We start from the raw sequence: 15,859 nt of genomic DNA, 5'->3' as shown, positions 1-15,859 counted from the left end.
CAGGAAGTGCTCCAGCATTAGCCAAGCTTAACCAGGCACACACCTTCCTCCTTATTACAGACGTGTGTGTGTGTGTGTGTGTGTGTGTGTGTGCGTGTGTGTGTGTGTGTGTGTGTGTGTGTGTGTGTGTGTGTGTGTGTGTGTGTGTCTTGCGTGTGCGTGTGTGTGTGCAAGGAGGATTGCGCAAGCTGCTCATGTGTGTCAGTCCAGCTCTGGGAAGCGCTGTAATTTGCTGTTTAATTCATCATGTTGTGTGTGTGTGTGACTCGCGGTGCATCACAGTGACACACAGGAAGTGATTGGTCCTCCGGGGTGCCCTGTTTGGGTGCTAATCCCCTTACAGCATGATGTCATGGTGCAGCAGGTCAGCCTCTATCCAGACAGCCATACATTCAAAGTATCTGTGGCACATGTGAAAGATGGGTATTTTTAGGGCTTTTGAACAAATAAGGCCGCATTGCATTCAATAAAAAAAACATTTCAGCGCTGCTGTCTAAAAGCTTTTTTTCTAGACCTGTAACATGCTTGAAGTGAGACGAATGCAGGGATTTAATATTCTGTCGAAGCCTCCAGGATTTTTATTTTTTTGTTGTTGTATTCATTGAGAAAGGAAGGAGTTTTTTTCTTCTTTGCAGCAGACAGACAGTGACGTTGTTGGTCACTGTTTGCTTGTCTAGCATTGTCTTCGAGGAGGTTGGACTACACAAAGTTCTAGATAAGGCCCTTTTTTGTAAATGCGGGCGGATGCTAGTCTCGCTTTAAGTACTTTTGAATTTTGTTGCCATTTTGAGTGCCTGTGGGATTTATCCAGACTCAATTTGATCATTATTTTACATAATAAAGCTGAGTTAAGCCATTTTTAGCACATGAACTCACCACAGCTCCAGTGTTATCTATTAATAAAGTGATTATACACCAGTCTTCAGAGCAGACAGTGCAAGATTGGAAGCTCACAGCTCTTATCTATCTCTTCGCTTGCGCAGATAGCAGGGACTTTGTTATCGTCTTGTTTCCTGGCACGATATTCTGTCTTCTGCTGTACAGGAGGATTGATGGAAGTACAGAGATCACATGTGGGAAGCAGGGAACCAAAAAGCTCTGCAGAAGGCCGTGATTCGGCTTTGACTCGCAGTGGAAACTGCAAAGCCCGTTACTGTTTCATCATACTTTTAGCTGTGTAATAATGTGAAATTACATATTGACTTAAGGGTCTTCAGGAGGAATTTTGAACCACTTAACCCGCTAAGATCTGGAGCAGGCAGTGTGAGACTCCTGCCCAGTATTGTGCTGATGCGTCAACACCTATTTTTAACAGAGTGTTGGAGTGCCAAGGCCTTCCAATCGTCAATGGACAGTGTGATCCCTACGCTGCTGTATCCTTACTCGGTCCTTCGAGGTGAGCCTAGCTGCGGTTTTATATTCATCACTGGTCTGAATTGGGAAGACAACGCTTTATATATTTCTTTGCGTTTGTTCTGTAACTCAGGTCAGAGGCCAAGAAGACCAAGGTTAAGAGGAAAACCAACAATCCCCAGTTTGAGGAAACTTTCTACTTTGAGGTTGGTTAAGATAAATTCACTCTTTACAGGTGCGCTTTTACGGTGGATGCCGGCAAACTAATCCTGAGTAAAAATAACAGTTTCATTGCATTAACACAATAATTTAAAACAAAAATGTTGGACTTGTCGTATTGCCCAGTGACCCAGTTGTCTATGGGCCGGTTTTCCATTGTAGAAGCGACCCAGACAACCGACTGCAGCCCTCCAAGGGTCACACAACCCAGTCGACTGATTGGGGGACACATTAGTATGAAGCCACATTAGGCGCAGGCCCAGTGTTTTTTTGTTTTTTTTACACCTTAGAATAATTTTCGTTAACTTTAAAACTTTGTGAACCGGATCATTTACATTTCTTTGTATCTCCACAACCATATCTAAGATTTAAGAGATTGAAATTGACCGTAACCCAGTCCTTGAGCAGCACATAAATATTTGGCTCGTCTGGGGCTCATTCCATGCATTGCTTTGGTGTAGAGTGTGTCTTTCGGTTTTCTCTTTTGCAACCTAGCACAAATCAAAAACAGAGATTAGTGATCACATGGACATAAAGCGTTCTTCATCTGATTGCGTGCTCTGGACCTGAACATCTGCTCTGTGCTCCAGTACTTCACAATATGGGATGCTGTTGTGGTCATACAAAGAAATTAGTGGTTCTGAATGACTTTTGTAGCAACTATGACGAGAATACAAATACATTTTAAATTATGAAGTCTTTAATGCAGAAAACATTCAGTTAGTGAGATTTGAAATTAAAGTCACGCTGAAAAATCAGCATAAATGAATGCAAAAAGTGAAGTTATATTTATTATTACGTTTCTGCATAATACAGTAAATACCGTTATATTCACTTCTGCTCTGTCCCTGTTGACCCTCGCTTGCTGCAGCGCCGCACTGACATTTTTCTTGAGCTCCGCCCTCTGGCCTCCGCGCTGCAGCTCCAGTTGGACAAGAGTATGATTGATTCAGACAAACCAAACAATCTGGCCCATTGATTTCCGACAAGACCGTCTTATTTCTTTCTAATTGCCACATGAACAGACCTACAGATACTCCGGGGTGTTTCCTGAACAAATCCTCTCTCCTCAGTCTCACTGATGCAGAAATGTAGCTCGTCTCTACTCTTTGTATCCCTTAACTGCGTTGTTTTCTTATCAGTGTGGATCATCACCAAAAGTCTTAGCTGACATGTTTAGGCTTCTTGAATCTTTTAAGCGTAGTGGTCGATCTTTGGATCTTAATTTGACGCATGTTTGTAGGTTACGCGGCCACTGAGCTACACGAAGAGACAGTTTGATGTTGAAGAGGAGGACGTTGACAAACTGGCTCTGAGGTGAACCTTTTTCTCTCTTGACGGACTTAAAACTGGGCTTTTCACTTTGAGTTCCAGCGACAACATATTGCTTGTGTTCAGGGTGGATCTGTGGAACGCCAGCAACCTGAAGTTTGGGGACGAGTTCCTGGGTGGGGTGCGAGTCCCCCTGCGGGTTTTGGGCCAAGCTGGAGTGCACGATGCCTGGTGAGACGGACAAATTTTCGTCACTCTGAGTCCATGTGATGAATTTGTTGATTAAATTCTCTGTTTAAGACTCGATTAAAAAGTGTTTAACATCGTCTAATTGCTTTTATTTAAAATAAAAAAAGCAGCTACTGCTGCTCTCTTGTTATCTATCCAGCCATAGAAAACTCTGGTGACTCTGGCGCTTTATCTGACATCTTGCTGAAAGGACTTTAAATTAGAAGAATGGTATGATGGAAAATATTAGCAGCCTTGGTTTTTTTGACGCCAATAACTGTCCCAGAATTGTTGAAAAGGATTTTCTGTCCTAAAAAACACATTCAGCAGCTTAAATGTCTCCTCCTAATAATATGAGGAGAGTAAATATTTATTTTTTTAATGTTAATAATTTGAGATCAAGTTCAAAATCAGAACAAATATAGACATTTTGATTTGATTTTAGCTCATCTTTTTTAGGTCTAAACCATCTGCATTTGTTGTTAAAACTCTGTATGTATCACAGTTTGGTGCTAACTGTGGTTGATGACATTTTCCACAAATATCTTCGGAAACCATCTGGTGTGGTGAGCTGAAAGTGAAAAACAAAGACAACACTTCTAATGAATTTCCCCTTTGTTCAAATGCTCACCAGCCATCATTAGACATGACTAAAGGGCTCAACAAAAATAATCGAGAACCGACTGTTTTTGAGGCAGGCAGCTTGTAAAATGGAGCCTCAAGTCCAGTGTAGAAATATTAAAACTGAGACTGGTTTGAGCCTTGGGTTTCATCCACACTTCAGATTTACAGCAAGTGGCCTAAAAGGAGCTGTACAAACTGTCCTCAGGTAAATGGACTGGAAAAGCCTCCAGGAAGCTGCTGGTGCTTTGAACAAATTTATTTTGACTCATCAGTGTGGTTTTCATGTCCTGACTCAGATTTTATTTTAATTCCTGCCCTTTAGGTACTTTCTGCTACCCAGGGAGAACGGAGGGAAGTCCGTGAAAGTGGAAGACCTCGGCTCTCTGCGTCTAAACATCGTTTACACCGAGGACCACGTCTTCCCCTCTGAACACTACACTCCCCTCAGAGATCTGCTGCTGCAGTCTGCTAACGCGGAGGTAACGTGAACGGCGCCTGCCGCCCCCCTACTCCGCCTGCGTTTTAAACCCCGCTGTCTTGTTTTCTGAACCTCCGCGATGTGCCTCTGTCCAGCCTGTGTCAGCGTCCACCGCACACATTCTGGGGGAAGTGTGTCGAGAGAAGCAGGAAGCTGCCATCCCGCTCGTGCGTCTCTTTCTTCATTACGGCAAAATAGTGCCTTTCATCAGTGCCATTGCTCATGCAGAAATCAACCGCACACAGTGAGTGATTCCAGTACGGACAGCGCGAACGCAATACCGCTCGTCCTCTAGCTTTATGATTGGCTTGCAACAAAAAATATCGCCGCATCTATTCAGAATCCCAAGGTTGTATATTGAGGATTTTCAATTCATTTTGTATCAACACACGTTTAATTACAGACGTGGTAGAAGTCCAGCTGTGGGGAAAATATTTTTTTTCTGCCAAAATGGTTCCACCGTAATAAGATTTACCTTGGATATTAAATTACTACATGGTTTATTTCTCCTTGGATTTGTACTCTGTAAAAAAAAAACAATAAAAAAAAAACACTTTTTTTATGAATAGGGATCCAAACACCATTTTCCGGGGAAACTCGCTGACTTCGAAGTGTATCGATGAGACCATGAAGCTGGCTGGGATGCACTATCTGCAAGTTACGCTAAAACCGATCATAGACGAGGTATTAAAACACCTTTCATTTTACTGTCCCTTTCAAAAGTATTTTAAAAGACATTTTTAAACTGGAAATCTTTTCACATTTCTTCACCTTACAAATAAAACTGTGAATGTTTTTAATATGGATTCCGTGTAATAGTGGAGCACTGGAGCATAATGGAAAGAAAATCATGGTTTTCAGAATGCATTTTGTATGCAGCCCCCTTTACTGTGAAGCCACTAATTAAACTCCAGTGAAGCTCATTGCAATTTCACTGACTTTCATGTTTGTAATGTGAAAAAGTGGGTAGAAGTTTAAGGTATGAATGCATCTGTCTTTTTTTAGGTCTACATGTCTGAATATCTGTCTTAATAGCATACTAACTCTCTTTCCCACAGATTTGCACAGAACACAAATCTTGCGAAATCGACCCCGTCAAGCTCAAGGAGTCGGAGAACTTGGAGACAAACAGAGTAGGAACTCAAGTTTGAAGCAGTCTGTCTGTCTGTCTGTCTGTCCGCGCTTCCATCGCTGTGCTATCCGGCCACTCTGACCCGACTTTTCCTCCTCCTCAGGAAAACCTTCGCCAGTACGTGGACCGCATCTTCAACGTCATCACCACTTCCGGCGTCCGCTGTCCCACTGTCATGTGCGACATCTTCTTCTCCCTGAGGGAGTCGGCTGCCACTAGGTTTCAAGGTGAACTCACTTTGTAACAGCTTCTGAGAGATGCAGGAAAACTGGGAATAAGCAACGGGAAGCGGAGGGTAGTAAAATAGCAGGAAGTGGAAGACTTACAAGGACACTAAGTGTACATGCAGTGGGTAACGAGAAGTACTTTTATGTTTGCTCTCTGTCCCAAAACCACTGAGGTGTTTTCAGGAAAATTATGGAATCATTTCATTAGACTCTGGTGCCCCCTGTTGGCCATCATGAGCCACTGCAGTCGCAGGAGAAACAGTTGTTTCTGTCTCCAACTGTAGTTCGTTTGTGCTTCTTAAGTACGTCATAAAATTAGGAAAGCTCTCAAAGATGCATGATGCGATCCATATTCGTTTTTTATAAGCAAAACCTGCCAAAATTTCATGTTTTCTGTGTGGCCAGTGTACTCCGTAGTCACTGGAAACACAATCTGTTTCCAGTAAACAAAGCATCACACAGTTCGCAGCACGTTCCTTCCCCTCGACACTGACGGAAACGTGTGTAAAACATGCCTGCTGTTGTCTCCTCTCCTATCCAGTTGACCAAGATGTCCGATACACGGCCGTCAGCAGCTTCATCTTCCTGCGATTCTTTGCGCCGGCCATCCTCTCACCAAACTTGTTTCACCTACGGCCCCATCACCCCGTGAGTCGGATATTTACTGCTAACACGCGCTCTGTTTGCGCCTTCATTTGCATCTGAAGCGAGCGCTGGTGGAAGCGCTCGCAGAAAAGCAAAGGATTTGACTTTATTTCTTTGATGTTTGAGGAACCGGGTTGAGGAGAGATTTTAAGCGAAATGCTTCGAATCACAGTTGGGTAGGATAAATAATAATTTTTGTGTTTTGCGTCTGTAGGATCCCGCCACTTCAAGAACCCTCACCCTCATCTCCAAGACAATACAGACTCTTGGAAGTCTCGCCAAGTCTAAATCTGTGAGTTGCTCTGCATCAACCTGGTTCTGTCTAACACTCTTAAGCTATTCAGCTCAAAACAAAGATACCCGCTTCTTACTTCCTGTCTCCTTTTTATCCCATTTTTGTGTGTGTTTGTTTTCTTTTCAAGGCCAATTTCAAAGAGTCCTACATGGCTGCGTTTTACGACTACTTCAATGAGCAGAAATATGCAGATGCTGTAAAGAATGTGAGTGTCTGCTTCTTCTCTCAGACACTTGGCAGACTGTTCAGTGACACTGGCTTTTATGTGGGATGAGTTAGAAGAAAAACAGTTAGATGGGAAATGATCTGCATTTTTAAAAACACGTCCACGATGTGAAGGAGTAGCAGGGCTTCTTGGTGGAAAAGCAATAAATTTGTGTGAATGGAAAAGAGGTTTATTTATGGAGTTTGTTACTCATCACATTGTCCAAACATTTTATCCATCCATAGAACTAGATCTTCTATTATTTACTCTTTAGACGTTGGCTAAAAAAAAAACACTGAAGAGTTTACCTTTGGAAATAATGCTAGCTTGACATAAAATATATGAAAGGAGCGCTGGGAATATCTGGGATTTGACCGAACGCATCCTTCACTTGCCTTCACAGTTTCTGGACCTGATCTCCACTTCTGGCAAATGGGATCAGAAAAGCATTGAAACACCGATCATGCTCAAGGAGGGGTAAGGAGACGCGTTAACGTTGTTTTTTTAATGTGACTTTTATGAAAGCATTACAAATACACATGTCAGATGTAAAGATAAGCCATGAAGCTGTTGCAAAATTGTTTCTTAGCTTTAGACACGACAGCAAGCAGAGTTGGAGATGAATTTTAGGACTAGCCGCACTAACGAGTGAAATTAAATCAATTTTAAGCCGCAGTTGTCAGCCGCAGTTTGTTCACCTCAATATTTCTCTGAATGTAAAGAAAGCAGATGGCAAGATGGCTGCCCATGCTCAACTTCAGCCACAATATAAGAAGACGAATGCGTTACAGAAGCTGTAGTCCGTATTAGTTTTTTTTTTTTTTTTTTTCTGGTTTCACTTGATGACATGTCGTGGTGTTGAGCAACGTAGCTAATTAGGGCTTCCTTAAAAAGATACACAGACTAATCATTTAATAGAACTTTATTTAATTTAAATAAATGTACTTAATTTATGGATTCTGTTACCTTTCAGTCATTTTCTTCTAATGTCTGAATTAAAGAGAGAAAATGAGTGGAAACAGGAACCACGGCAGAGTTTAGCTCTGAAACATGAGGCAAAGCACAGATCCTCTTCCATCAACACTCCCAGTAGCTGTTGATCTGTAATCACTAACAAGGTCAGACCCTGACTCATCAACAACCCCACCCTCTTGTTTTTCTGCTCCCGGCCGTAGGAGTGTAAAAGTCACTATAAAGAGGGTTGATGGGAAGGGGCCTAAAGCCCCAAAGGGCAGGTAAGAGCTTCTGCATATAAAGGCTTAGCCTTGGTGACCCCTCAACCCCTGCCTCTTGTGTTTGCGCTGTGACTTCCCCCAAAATGATTTGTCTCCCACCGTCATCATGTGCAAACTGTGGACTCTTTATATCCCTTTGTAGACAAGGAACTATTGAAAGTGTTGCCGCATTTCCTGATGCGGCGACACTTTCTGCACCCAGAGTGTGATTCGGTAGCTCCACTGTGCTCGTGTGACGTACAGCGTTGGCCTTTAGACCCGCTAACCTTGGTGGCGTTAATGGCGCAGATCGGCCCGTCCCATTATTCCCGACACGCTTGGTGTGGCGACGACAGCCAGACTCGGTTAACTCGCAAACATTTCCACGATCTCATATCTGCCCACATCCCCGCCCGACTCCTCCTCGCTCTCTGCATCCAGAGCGGGACCATGTCACTGCCCAAAACAGGGGATTTAGATCTGATCCAGGATCTGTGAAATAGTGAGAGATTTAGGGGTTTAGACTCCTGCAGATTTATGCTTCTTGTATTCCTGTAGAAAGTCATCCTGCTCTTTACTCTCCTTTATGCCGTCATGCCCAGTGGTTTTACATGTTTTACCAACAACAACAAGCATGCTGCCAAACTGGAGACACTTATGGATATTCATCAAAAGCTCCTCCAGCACCCTCAACCTTTGGTTAAACCAACGCAGGTGTTTCCTTCTTTAAACTGGAAGAACATGAATGTACTAGTGTGCATGTAATTATTGATTTAAAAAAAAAAAGGTGCAAACTGTGAAGCACGGATTCATAAATGTCACAAAATGAATAAAACTGCAGTTTATTATTTTGTTTTATGTTATTTGCTGTTTGAGAACTTTTACCTTTTGGGCTTTCAGTTGTTTTATTAAACTTTTACGGATATAAAGTGCTGCATTACTCACTGCGTTTCAGAAATAGGAGAAAAATGACTCCCATCGAGGATTTTGTGGCTCATACCAATTTCAGGTTTCCTTTAAAGTCTGATTTTCTTTTGGCAGGATTACCTCTTAGCTGAATTTAAGCACTAAATGTTAGAAACTATGAAAGCAATGTGCTACAGGTTTCCTTAAAAGAGGTAGGAGTTTGAAATAAATGATAAGATTGTTTCCATCTATACATCAGGTTATACTGTTTTTACTTGTTGGATTCTTACTACAAGCTAAACAAAGTGAATTGAAGAACATGTTTTGTTTTTTTTAGCATTAACAGACCAAAGAAACAAGACATGTATTTGTTCTATGAACAAGAAATTATATATTTTATATATTTGTCCCTAGTTAGAGACAATAAAGGGGTAAATGACCAGTTTTGACCACTGACTGAGTGATTAGTACATGTCTTAAAAAATATTGCTGTAAGTCCATTTTTACTTAAATAGTAAGGAAATGAAACAGAAGGCATTTTACACCAATTAGGAAAATGTACAATTTATGCAACTTTATTGATTTTGGGAGTAAAATATGGAAAACCACTAATAGATTTTGATCAGCTGACCTGTCTGCTTTGTCTGACTTATTGACTGGTTTGTCTTCTGCTTCAGCTGTGACTATTTTAGCATATGTAAAGAATGAGACACTCCGAATACGGACATCTCTCAAATCAGATCAAACGTGCATTTTGCTTAAGAAACTGCTCCATTTAACACTTGAGCTTAATTTTTGTGTTTTTTGTTCCGCTCTCATTTTTCTGCAGATTTATGATAAAGAGAGCTCAGGGCAGAAACCGGTTTGGGATAAAGAACTTCAAGAAAAGATGGTTCCGACTCACCAACCACGAGTTCACCTATCACAAAACAAAAGGTGGGCTCAGCGAGTTCCCCGGAACTCGTCCGTTTACGTCTTGGTGGGCGTTTCCGTTTGGCTCAGCAGAAGAGGGGGTGGGAATGTGCAGAGTGTGCACACTCATCCCGCAGCACATGTGGTGCAGATTTAAGTTACTCAGCAGGCAGCTAGTTTGTGCAGCCACCCTGACTACTGACTGAAGCTAATCTGAAATTCTTTATTTAGAGTTGTATTTTTAGCACATGTTGCAGATAGCTTGCAGACAATATTCTACAAACCAAAGATACTGAAAAGCCAACTTGCAGATGTTTTGGAAAATAATCTGTTTTGGGGTCATAATTCCAAAAACAGGATCCAAACTATGATTTCATTAAAATATCTGATTTTTACAATTTTGTCCCATAACTGTTACATAAAATAAGATTATACCTTTGTTTGATTGGCTCCTCTGTATTATTTGCATTTTTATTTTTTTATTTTTTTTGCATTTTTTCTGTTTTTTAGATTAGTTTTGCACTTCTTCTGTCTGATTGTGCTACTTTTTGCCTCCAGGAGAGGGCGCTCTGTGCAGCATTCCTATCGAGAACATCTTGGCCGTGGAGAGGCTAGAAGAGGAGTCGTTCAAGATGAAAAATGTGAGGACCACTCCACCCCGAGATAATGCTCCAAAGAATTCCCTGCAAGCGCTTAAAATTTCTGCTCACTTGCTGCTTCTGCCCCTTTCCTCCAGATGTTCCAGGTCATTCAGCCGGAGCGAGCGCTTTACATCCAAGCCAACAACTGTGTGGAGGCCCGAGACTGGATAGACATCCTGACCAAAGTCAGCCAGTGCAACCGCAAACGCCTGAGCACCTACCACCCTTCAGCCTACCTCAACGGCCACTGGCTCTGCTGCAAGTTGTCCGCAGACACGGCCCCGGGGTGTACGCCCTGCACCGGGTACGCGGAGCCTTCAGAGCACGCCCACGATCAGATTCTATTTATTTTCCATCTCTTCCTCTCACCATGTGCACGTGTTCACCTAATTTCAGCGGCTTACCTGCAAACATCCAGCTTGACGTAGACGGAGACAGAGAAACTGAGAGGATTTACTCCCTCTTCTGCACATACATGACCAAACTGATCAAAATGCAAGGTCAGACACTGGCGGCTCTGCCTCACGCGCTGCTTCCTACGTGTGTGTATTTTCCACTTCATCTCTCGTTTTCTCTGCCACTCCCCCCATGCAGAGGCCTGTGGAAGTAAGTCCGTCTACGACGGGCCCGAACAAGAGGAGTACTCCACCTTTGTCATCGACGACCCCCAGGAGACGTACAAAACCCTGAAGCAGATCATCTCGGCTGTGCAGACGTTGGAGCAGCAGCACACCAAGTACAAACGGGACAAGTTCAAGAAGACAAAGATAGGCAGCCAGTATGTGCTTCTGATACGATACATTAAGTCAAATGTGAAGTGCCTTTCACATTCACTACCCCTTCTGGTAAAGCTTTGTAAAAAATCTTTAAAATAAACCATCCAGTGGAATAATAATAATAATAATAATAAAAAAAGAAACTGTAGCTGTTTTTAAATCTTTACAAGTGGCTGCAGGAAAGTATCAACTCACCTAAATTTGTGGAAAATGTACTATTTATTCTAAGGCTTTTTATTGTACACTGGAAGGCTTTCTATCTTGTAGGTCACATGTTTCAAACTCTCGGCCCTTGGGCCAAATCTGGCCAGCCATAAGTTTTTCTATGGTTCCTTAGAACTTTAGAACAGAATAGAATATCATTTTATTAATCAAGTCGCTGTAGTTTTACCTGTATACGGCCAAAAAACATCCATATGAAAAGATGTGTAATATCTAAGTTCAAGAGGTTCTCATCAAATGCATGTTTTAACAGCTTGTTAATGGGGAGTTTCATCAATGCTTTCTGCCACAACCGGCCCGTTGAAGACATTCTTTATCTTGACTTGCCACAAAATTAAAATGAGACTCCAGGTCATTAGAGAGTAAATACCATTGTTGGCCAGCAGGTGGTAGAATTGCACAACTTCCTGAAACATCAACAAAATCTAGATGAACTTAAAGTTCACATTCACATCTGAGAATTAAGTCACATCAGTTGTTTATGTAATGTCAGACTTTTGTGCATGTTTTGACCTCTGACATCTCACTCCACCTTTTTTTTTGTCCTCTCAGGGAGCATCCGATCGGAGACAAGAGCTTTCAGTGCTACATTCGCCAGCAGTCTGAGAACACCACCTACTCTATCTAGCAGCAGCCCTGCATATTTTTCTCTCTTCTGCCCAGAACCAACTTTTTTTTTTCTTTACTGCAAGAAAACCCGACTGTAAAGCAGCCCAGCGTGTTCTGTTGAGTCGTAAATCTGCCTTTTTCTTTTTTGAGATAAGATGAAAAAGGACAGGTGCGTCCAAGCCAAATAATTTTCCCGAGGTAACTCATGAGCTGGTTTGGCAACAGGGATCCCCTGATTTACTGATTTGTTCAGTTGTTAAGAAAACCCAATGCCAGACTTTTAAGAGCTGCGTTTTGTCGGTGGGACCACACAACACAGCGTCCCTGAACGCATTCCTCAAAAATTGGAGAAACAAACGTCAGATCAGTGCGAAGAAAGAAGGGATGCAAAAGCTGAGCTATTCACACCACGCTTGCATCAGCCCTGACGTCCCTTCTGCGGTGCGACGAGAGAATAAACTAAGCATTTTCACTGGACACTGTTCACGGTGACCAGCACGCACTTTAATTGCCTCCAGATCCTTGGATGAACAAGCCTCACAGCACACTTTGAACATCTTCTGTTTAAGTGTATTTTTTTTCTTAATGATCGGTGAAATGTCTTTCTGCATTTCGCCTCCGACAGACCAAACTTAAGAAGGAAGAAAGGACTTTGTCCCTATGCACTTGTGTGTGTGGTTTTTCTTTCTTTGTTTTTTTGTTATTGTTCTGTTTTGTCCCAGTTGCCCTCTTGTAAGGCTGCAAGTGTCAAGGGGACAAAAGAAGGGATCACTGGGACCAAGGAAATCTGAACGTAGCTCAACGTTGGCTGTAAATTCTCACTCCACGCACAATTTTATGTTTCTTTTTGTCATTGTTATCATCAGCACGGTAAGCCTGGTTTAGTTTCTCACGTACATTTGTGACCTGTATAGAGGATAGAAGAGAAGACTGCAGGTGTCATTAGCTGCTTACACAGAGTCTTTGTGTTAATGGGGTCTTTGTGTGCTCTAACATGACTTGACTGCATCCACCACTAAAATCAGTTCCTATCCACAAAGTCCCAGGTTCTCTCAACTCCAACAAAGTTGGGTGTAATGTTGGTTGCATTGGTGACACGTTGGAAAATAAACCAATTTATTGTAGAGTTTGGCTCTCATGTGATAATACAACTTGTTGCCAGTTTAGAGCCATCATCAGTAGGGTTCCGGTCATTTCGCCACATCGTACTTTTGCAGTTCTAGTCGTTTTGTAGATTTCTGTTTCCGAAGAAAATAGGAGTCACACTCTTCCTATCTATCTTTTGATGATTTTGTACCTGCTTTAAAAACCTTTCATACAAAATCAGTTTCTGTTGTGTAACAACCGACTGTAAGGAAATCTATCAGGTTATCTATTAGCTGGAGGACTCTTTGGGTCATTTTGGTCCAGTCGGGCAGGATTAGCGCTCGTATTTCAAGTAGCCCAAACAGGGATTAGAAACAGAAATACTGGAAATAGTGTCATATATTCTTAAAAAAAATACAACTGCAGAAAAAATAAATAAATAAAAGATTAAAAGCTGGGTGCAAATTTGGCAAAAGAGCGGTTGTTTTTAATCTACGAACGCAGCTGTACGAGAGGCAATTAGAAAATTATCTCAACTTAATGCCACATACAGTAACAAAACATGAAGGCACGTCGGTGAATATTCAAATAAATCAGTCCCTGGAAGCTTTTAAGCACCTATATATACTGCTCAAAAAAAAATAAAGGGAACATTTCACTTTAATTTTGTGTGTGGCTCCAAATCCAGGCCTCCATTGGTTAATAAATTTGATTTCCATTGATGATTTTTGTGTGATTTTGTTGTCAGCACATTCAACTTTGTACAGGACAAAGTATTCAATGAGAATATTTCATTCATTCAGATCTAGGATGTGTTATTTGGTGTTCCCTTTATTTTTTGAGCAGTGTGTGTGTGTATATATATATATATATATATATATATATATATCTTTTCTTTTTTTTTTTTTTGAAATGCCGCTTTCACACTAATGTAGCTGCTGTATGTTAACAAAACTGAGAAACAAAATTCTGCATTCAAGCTATAATCGCACATGCTGCTTGGACTTAGTTGTTTGTTTTTTTTACTCTGTGTAGGTAGCTAAAGTCTCCTTACTTATTTCATTGACATGCAGAGTGTTAGAAAAAGCCATTACAAAGATTTCTTTTCCTTCCTTCTATTTCATTTAATCTAACACAAGCTGTATTTTTTGACATGGTTTGTGTGGAGCTGACTTGTGTTGCCATAAAGGTGCAGTCCTTGTGTTCGATGGGTCCTCTTGGAGAACTCGCCTCCTCTTCCCCCCTTGTGTTGTGAATTATCTTATTTTTGTGCATTCATCTGAGAAGCTGTCCGCTGTGAATCTTACCGGACGCCAGCTCAGAATCCGTTGAAGGTACAGGGTTTATTGTTCTTGCTTGGTTCTTTTTGTCCCGTCGCTCTTTCCAAAGGCAGCCACTCTGACTTGAGCTCTCACTCTTGCCAAACCAGTGCATGTGAAGTGTAGCCGTAGCCCCGATGGACTCTTGAAAACAAAGGAAGAAGCAGATTTTGTATTTTCTGAAACTCAGCTCATGTATATTTAGCCTCACAGGTGTTCCCGTGAAAACAGGATCCCAACCAGTGCCAGTCATGATTTTTTTTCTAAAATCAGCTTTTTAAAAAGTAATTAAAAAAAAAAAAAAAAACCTGTTATTTAGAGATGTATTTTTCGTCTAACTCAGCCTGAACTGTTTTAAAAGCAGCTGAACGCGTATTCAAACAACATTCTTCTCGTCTTTGATGACTGTGGTGAATTTTAAGGAAGCTTCTTGTTTTCTATGTTGTCATACGCAAACCTTGAACTGAATGACTGGAGTAAGTGTGTGTGCGCGCGCGTGTGTGTGTTTGTGTCTATTCTTGTGGTGTTTTGATGATGGATTTTATCAACAATTAATTTAAACCTTTTGTAACAGGTCATTTATTAAAAACAACCACTGCCCACTATCGTGCTAAGGACACTGTTTCCCCACTTTGGCCTGATTTAGTGCTCCCCTTATAAATATCTTTTATTCTTCTCCTCTAGAAAAAGTAAGAAATTCTTTCCTAGTAAATTATCATTTGTGAATTGTTAAGAAAACAGTGTTGCTTTGACTTCTGAACAGTTTTTCTTTTCTTCTCTTCAGTTGCTAATGCTCCTCAGGTGTATGAAACTGATATTTATTATAATTTTTCCAGTAAAGAGCCTGCTGAGGTGGTGCAGCGATGGCAGTTACGGTAAAAGCACCTCCTCCATCCCAAAAGCCCCCAAATAAAGGGGGGACTGAATTATGCAATAAAGATGATATGCAATAATACCACAAATCAACAGTTCGCGTCTGCTGACCTTTTTGCAGGAAAATGCCTCTAATAGCAGAGAGATGGTATAAAGGGAGTACAGTGTATTTTGTACAAATATTTTAAAAGTATTAAAATAAGTGTGTTAAAATGTGTACATACAACAGCTGAATGAACGGTGCAAATGTGATGTGTGTTTTTTTTCCCTGAATAACTAAATGAATACAATATTAATGTAAATCTGGTGTATGTGTCATTTGTTCTTAACGTCCCTCAGGAGGTGTGCTTTGTTAGTTTTTACTGGAAACAAGCTTATAGAGATATTTAAGTCAAGCAAAGTGTTAGGTGTGATAAGCTAGGTTTCATAATTATGCCACCATCACCTTTTCCCCAGATAAAGATGCTGAAATGTTGCTAAAAGCTTTATTTTGGTCTCATTTTGGTCCACAAAAACATGCATATAACAGCCTTCTGGCTTGTATGTGTGTTTAAAACCAATTGTAGAAACTTAACAATTGCTGTTGAGGCAGCTAGATTGCCTATTGTCAATTTACTTTGCAA

At 41.2% G+C, this 15,859-nt stretch overlaps 1 protein-coding gene across 1 annotated transcript in view; it reads left to right on the top strand.

The window, feature by feature from the left end:
• The window catches only part of rasa3 (RAS p21 protein activator 3), a 42,198-nt gene extending 26,660 nt beyond the window's left edge, over positions 1–15,538 (top strand). The window contains exons 6-24 of the mRNA XM_015007959.2: positions 1,316–1,396; positions 1,487–1,559; positions 2,816–2,889; positions 2,971–3,075; positions 4,019–4,175; positions 4,270–4,418; positions 4,744–4,858; positions 5,233–5,307; positions 5,410–5,533; positions 6,075–6,181; positions 6,393–6,470; positions 6,601–6,678; positions 7,082–7,155; positions 9,628–9,734; positions 10,269–10,351; positions 10,447–10,655; positions 10,748–10,851; positions 10,946–11,129; positions 11,902–15,538. Of these exons, the coding sequence (XP_014863445.1) occupies positions 1,316–1,396; positions 1,487–1,559; positions 2,816–2,889; positions 2,971–3,075; positions 4,019–4,175; positions 4,270–4,418; positions 4,744–4,858; positions 5,233–5,307; positions 5,410–5,533; positions 6,075–6,181; positions 6,393–6,470; positions 6,601–6,678; positions 7,082–7,155; positions 9,628–9,734; positions 10,269–10,351; positions 10,447–10,655; positions 10,748–10,851; positions 10,946–11,129; positions 11,902–11,977 (2,053 nt within the window). The 3' untranslated portion in view covers positions 11,978–15,538. The remainder of the gene's footprint in view (positions 1–1,315; positions 1,397–1,486; positions 1,560–2,815; positions 2,890–2,970; positions 3,076–4,018; positions 4,176–4,269; positions 4,419–4,743; positions 4,859–5,232; positions 5,308–5,409; positions 5,534–6,074; positions 6,182–6,392; positions 6,471–6,600; positions 6,679–7,081; positions 7,156–9,627; positions 9,735–10,268; positions 10,352–10,446; positions 10,656–10,747; positions 10,852–10,945; positions 11,130–11,901) is intronic.
• Positions 15,539–15,859: the final 321 nt, after the last annotated feature.

The sequence above is a fragment of the Poecilia mexicana genome, unplaced genomic scaffold, assembly GCF_051168715.1.
Source record: "Poecilia mexicana isolate PSO_F unplaced genomic scaffold, ASM5116871v1 scaffold_3, whole genome shotgun sequence".
NCBI lineage: Eukaryota > Metazoa > Chordata > Actinopteri > Cyprinodontiformes > Poeciliidae > Poecilia > Poecilia mexicana.
The sequence above is the reverse complement of the archived record's forward strand: the minus strand, read 5'-3'. Positions and strand labels throughout refer to the sequence as shown.